This window comes from Oryzias melastigma, linkage group LG19 (genome assembly GCF_002922805.2).
Source record: "Oryzias melastigma strain HK-1 linkage group LG19, ASM292280v2, whole genome shotgun sequence".
NCBI lineage: Eukaryota > Metazoa > Chordata > Actinopteri > Beloniformes > Adrianichthyidae > Oryzias > Oryzias melastigma.
Window position 1 is genome coordinate 5978060 of NC_050530.1, and position 6473 is coordinate 5984532.

General features: G+C 39.7%; 1 protein-coding gene across 1 annotated transcript in view; it reads left to right on the forward strand.

Annotated features, from left to right (window-relative positions):
* The first annotated feature begins 1191 nt into the window (after window positions 1-1191).
* LOC112153862 (rho-related GTP-binding protein RhoN) overlaps window positions 1192-6473 on the forward strand; it is a 38401-nt gene continuing 33119 nt past the window's right edge. Inside the window, exons 1-2 of the mRNA XM_024284306.2 lie at window positions 1192-1529; window positions 2094-2181. Coding sequence (XP_024140074.1) covers window positions 1425-1529; window positions 2094-2181 — 193 coding nt within the window. The 5' untranslated portion in view covers window positions 1192-1424. The remainder of the gene's footprint in view (window positions 1530-2093; window positions 2182-6473) is intronic.

Below are 6473 nucleotides of genomic sequence, written 5' to 3' on the forward strand. Positions count from 1 at the left end.
ATTTCCGTAGCTTTCCAGCCCGCACATGCCCGGTACATACATCCGTGACGTCATCAACAATCGACAGGGTTTGTTGTCATACACTACAAATACAAATAAAAATAAGATACAATAATTGAATTAAGTCAAATTAAAATAAATAAAATAAAACTATGAAACACAAGAACTGTAGATACAAGCAAGTAACTGATTATAATGCATATTTTTACCTCTTTTTTAATACTCAAACTAGCTAATAGACAATAAACAAACAACATTCAATTCTGATAATAAATACTCAATCTCTGCTACATCCTGGTGTGATATTTCTATTTTGAAGACATTTTACCGAAGATGAACATGACTTTTTACAAAATAAATTAAAAAAAATCATAAAATTAATAAAATTAAATTAAAATGAAACTACCAAACAAAAGAACTGGAAATACAAGTAAACAGTTGATTATACTGCATGTTTTCACCTCTATATTATTACTCAAGTTACGTCATAGATAACAAACACAACAGCAACATTCAATTCTCTACTGTCAGTTAACTTCTTCTTTGCACCAGACGATGGAGCCAAAACCCTTTTTCTTTGGAGTTTCTCTGGAGAACAGCTGCATCCTGTGTTTGACTTTCAAAATAAACGATTTAAAAAGTTGCGACTTGACTTATTTCTATGTAAATGCGTATTATTCAAATTTAAAACACATTTTCTTGCTTAAATTACACCCCACTCATCTGCATCTTTCTGAATTCTACAGAGTTGTTGCTTTAAGCCAGAATTTTTTACAGTTATATTAAGATTTTAGGTCGACTTTTCGAATCAAGCCATTAGTTCTTTGGATAAATGTATTCGAGTAACTGAGAAAGTAAAAACAAATTGTGTTTGGAAGATATAACAACATGATTTTTGAATCGACTTTAATATGTTATTTAAAATTAATGATGCTGATTGTTAAAATGTCTAAAGAGGTTGAACAAATGGTTGTTTTTCAATAAATACTTTTGAAAAATAGAGAAAACTCTCAATTGCATTATGGTCAAAAGGCCATTTATTTTACTTTAACACCTTTAATCCACGTGTCATGTGGTATTAATGATGTTCAAACATTAACATGCTCCATAGGATTCCTCTTGGTCAATAAACATCTGCTTTGTTGACGCACATTTTAATGAATGAGGCTTTTATTTTTTTAAGCCCAAACAGGAAATGCTTTGAGACACCTGACCTTAACAGCCTTCCCCAGGTGTTTCAGCTGGGTGAATGGAAACGCATCGGAGCACAGCGCAGCGCGGAGTATGAAGCCAACCTCGGGACAGAAGTTTTGACCCGGACGGACCAGGACTCTCTCCGCGCGCTGCTCCCTCGATCTCCACGACCTCCATGAACCAGACGGGAGCGACTCGGAACCAGCCAGTCGTAACGCGGACGGAGCGCGATGGAGAACAAGGGCTTACTTCGCTGTAAGATAGTAGTTGTCGGGGATTCGCAGTGTGGCAAAACGGCTCTTCTTCACGTCTTTGCCAAAGACTCCTATCCAGAGGTAAGACTCCGGTGAAGCAGCCTGACGCACATGAAAGAGATGCGTATTTACGCAAAAATAATCATAAAACATATATTAGTCTGGCATTATACAGTCGTGTTTATTTCTATCTGATAATTCTACAACATTTTATTGACATTTGAATGATATCATCATAAAAATTGTGTTTGAAATCATGAAAAAAATCTGACTTCTGTGCGCTTTTACGCACGGCGCGTGTTGCTCGGAGCACAGAAAAATCGAATAAATAAACAGATTTAAATAATTTTGTGCTTTCAAAAACACACCTAAACGTTTATAAAAGTATAATAACAACATTATATTGTCTTGCTTTGCTAAATATAACTAGATGTGGATACAGTTAACACAAATTTGATTTAAAAAATGCGATTTTTCATTCAGCCTTCAGTGCTTGTTGCTCCAATTCAAATGAATTTAAAAGCTGAGTTTGTTGGATGGGATCCAGCCTCAGATACCTGCTCCTCCTCACCGCTTGGAGCTGATTACCACCAAAATGCAGTACATTTCTCTTAAAAAAGCTCTTATTTTTTGTTCTTCTTTCAGAGTTATGTCCCCACGGTTTTCGAGAACTACACAGCCAGCTTTGAGATCGACAAACAGAGGATTGAACTCAACATGTGGGACACCTCAGGTGGGATGTATTTTCTTCTTTTTACTTCTTCATTTTGCTGAGTCATGATCTAGGCTGCAGGTGCATGAGCCACATGAAAATAGCAACTCTTCTTTTTTTTTAAAAAAAATGTTTGATTTTCAGGTGCTGAAATTAAACAGGAGCTCAATCAGTGAGAACATAAACACGTTCGCTTGTCTGCTTTGACTCACAAGTGTTCAAAAACAAATTCCAGAAGGCATTGCAGCCTCACCGGTTCACTTGTCGATCAAGTCGTACAGGATCTTAGATGAGATATGATCCCACATCTGCGCTCACATTTTTCTGATTCACTATCTTTTGTGAGAACTTTCTCTTTGTCCGCTTTCTAAGCCCCACTTCCAGTTAATAACAACACCCAAAGAGGACTTGTTCTCACACAATCCGCTAGATTTAACGCACAGCCTGCGCCCATGAAGCCAGAAGAGCGAGAGATTAAGAGCTGCAGCTCGCTGTGGGTGAGGCAGCTGTGTTTAAACAACAACTCTGTGAAATTGCTGGCTGGTTCACAGACAAAGAGACACGGACGCAGACGCACACCTCTTTTTCTCGCTGAGCTGTTTTGGTAGATAACAATTACACCAGCCGAACACTGAAACAGCAATTTACTCCACCTCGCTCAAAAACTGTTTGGAAGTCCTTTGAAAGGAAATCTTTCAAACAAGATAATTCCAGGTGTGAAAATATGCTAAAAAATCAACAGAACCGACATCATTTTTGGTTTGATCTGAATCAGTTGGAACAGATTGTTGCCCAGTTACGATAGCGGCTCCAAGTGTTGCCTAAAAATAAAGAGTCACCATAAAGAATTCAGGCGAGTTTTCACACCTGCTATCCAATGCAACCAAGTAGTCGGGGTGTGAATGGAGTGCATTCATGTCAAATTGGTAGGAGAAGTCAAAAATGTCAGACTTTTATTTAGTTTGGCCCTCCACTCCTGAGAGTGAAGGAAACCATCTGGAGAATGTAATTAAAAGGAAAAAGGAAAGTAACATTTTTGTTAAATTACAGCAGTTAAACAGTTTTATTAGGAAAAAAAATACTGTAATTTTATAATTTTTTAGATCCACCCCGATTAAAATGGTATTTTTAACATGTTCTTTGGGCATTTTTTCTGATATATATAAATATTTGGTCCGCTTACAGCACGTCTCAAAGTCAAGGCCCGGGGGCCGGATCCGGACCACTGGGTGATTCTATCCAGCCCGCCAGATCCTTTTTTATTTTTGTTATTAATGGCCCGATGTTATTCTGTGCTGGAAACGTATTACAATGCATTCTCATTGTCGAAATGTCCCACTTTGACACTTGGTTAAGGACTCCTCCGGATCAAAGATTGATATTTTGGGTTTCGCATTTGGGACGTGGTACCAGATGCAGACCAGGCTAGGGTTAGGGTACCGATTCCAAACTTGGTACGAGACGTGGGTCAGGCTAGGGTTAGGTTACCGGTTCCGGATGTGGTACCAGACGCAGACTAGGCTAGGGTTAGGGTACCGGTTCCAGACGTGGTACCAGATGCGGACCTGGCTAGGGTTAGGGTGCCCGTTCCAGATGTGGTACCAGATGCGGACCAGGCTAGGGTTAGGGTACCAGTTCAGAACTTGGTACAAGACGTGGATCAGGCTAGGGTTAGGGCACCGGTTCCGGACGCGGTGCCAGATGCAGACCAGGCTAGGGTTAGGGTACCGGTTCCAGACGTGGTACCAGATGCGGACCAGGCTAGGGTTAGGGTACCGGTTACAGACGTGGTACCAGATGCGGACCAGGCTAGGGTTAGGGTGCCCGTTCCAGACGCGGTACCAGATGCGGACCAGGCTAGGGTTAGGGTACCCGTTCCAGACGTGGTACCAGATGCGGACCAGGCTAGGGTTAGGGTACTGGTTCCGGACGCGGTACCAGATATAGACCAGGCTGGGGTTAGGGTACCGGTTCCTCCTGAGGTTTGGTCCGCTTTAAAAAGATACGGTTTTAAAATTTTAAAAATATAGTTTTAGAGTGTTTAATAAATGTTTATCCTGTTCTTCCTGTTTCCTACAGTGTGTTTTGGATTTTGTCCCCTTGTGCGATTGAGTTTGATACCTGTGGCTTAAAGTGAACCACAGTTGGTTTCTCCTGATTATCCAGAACGAAGTTTGAGCCGGTAGTTCGTCCTCTCTCGGTAGTTGGAATGCTCCTCCCTCAGGTGGAGGAGTTTAAATATTTTGGGGTCTTGTTCACAAGTGAGGGAAGATCGGAGCGTGAGATCAACAGGTGCAGACAGATGGATGGATATAAGTTTGAGTCTGAATATGCCCAAGCGGACTCTGGTCTGAGACCAGGAACCGCTTTGGAACCCATCTTTTGAGGTGGTCTAAGTCTGTTACAAATTAGACTGAGATCCGGTTCGTTCTGAAATACCTCAGTCTGAGTACAAAGCAAGAGTGAAACAACTCCGCTGTAACAAAGTTACAGTAAGAAGTATTTTACCTACCCATCATACAGACGTTCAAAATTGATCAGCAAAAGAAAAAGTTTGAATAAGTGAACTATTTTAACAAGTACTTGTAAAGTTCAGCATCTCCATCTTTCTGTTTTTGTTTTGACCCGCCCCCATAACTGCTGGCCAATGACTGAAGGGATCTATAGTCACATGGTTTTGTTCATGTGCTTTTGTCCAGAACAGACCAAGCGGAAAGTTTAGGATTCATTCCGGACCAAGTTAAGCGAACTCAGTCTGGAACAAATCATTTTTCCAGTTTCAAGATTCAATTAAATTTCTGAGTATTTTTTTATTCAAATCATAGTGAATCAGGAGCAAAAGAAAAGAGAGTATTTGTACTTCCTGCTCTCATTCTCATACATCCACGTGCAGATGACTAGATCTATCAAGTATTACTCCCCATTTTTGTGGCACTGGTTTTTGCTAACTGAAGAGTATCTAAACAGAGAGCTCTCAGTAGTGGAGAGGGGAAGAGGGGCGGGACTACTATTCATCGATACATTTCTGAAAATTGAGCTGCCGTTGTGCAGATACTGTCCAAGAAAACGATGGATTTTGGCTAAAAATGTCAAAATCCTCATTAAAAGCTCACTGGTGATGTTTTAAAAATAGCTCAAAAGATGATTGGAGAGAGTATTTAGCGCTGCATCAGTAGATATTCTTCCCTAAATCTACCAGTTTCACCACCTTAAAAAAACAATCCATTCCTGTCCTTCTTTTTATTTTTTTCCATCAGCTGCAACAGGAAACACAGTTTGCTTACAAGCAAATCTGCACGTGTTCCTTGTTGCATTGATGCCTGTAATACTCCTGAGCTTTGGCAATCGTGTTTGCTGTCTTTTTGTGCGACTGCAGCTCTGCCTGAGCGTGTAGAAGTGTGCAGACATGCGTGAGTGACGGCAGGGAAAACGTTTGTGAAGCTGTGGACTGAACGAGCATTTTATAACTTCATTTTAAAGGAATATTTGCGTCTCAAGGTGTCCTTGGAGCACACGATTATATGATTTGATGGGTGTTTAAAGGTAAAGGCCATTCCTCTGTTCAAATGTTGGAGATTTCGCCATTAAAAGGAAGCATGCTGGGTTGAAAAGACGAAACAGAGACGAGGATGTTTGGCAGTTTATAACCCAGGAGCCTGTAAAATTCAATGTGCAGAAATTAATATGAGGTCTAATTAATTGAGTTTAATTAACTTGTTGTGTCACTAAACATTTGCTTTCCCACTACATTTTCTTCATTCTTAAGACATCTCAGACATCGATTCACATATGTCAAAAAGGAAGTTTTTTTTTTTGAGGCTGTTTTGGAGTTTAGCTAATATTTCAGCAACATGCTAACTGTTTTGGCTAATTTAGGCTATTTTTTAGGTTTTGTAGTTTAGCTAATATTTTACCTACATGATAGCTGTTTTGGCAATATTAGCCTTTTTTTGTTTTTGACACTGTTTTCGAGTTAAGCTAACATTTCAGCTAAATGCTAACTGTTTTGGCTAATTTAGGCTTTTTTGTTTGTTTGTTTTTGAGGCTGTTCTGTAGTTTAGCTGATATTTCCGCTACATGCTAGCTTTTCTGGCTAATTTAGGCTTTTTTTAAGGCTGTTCTGTAGTTTAGCTGATATTTCAGCTACATGCTAGCCATTTTGGCTAATTTAGACTTTTCTCAGTTTTTTAGGCTGTTTTGAAGGTTAGCTATTTTTTCAGCTACATGCTAGCTGTTTTGGCTAATTTAGGCTTTTTTTTAAGTCTTTTACACTAATTTGGCATTTAGCTAATATTTTAATATTTCAGCTGGCT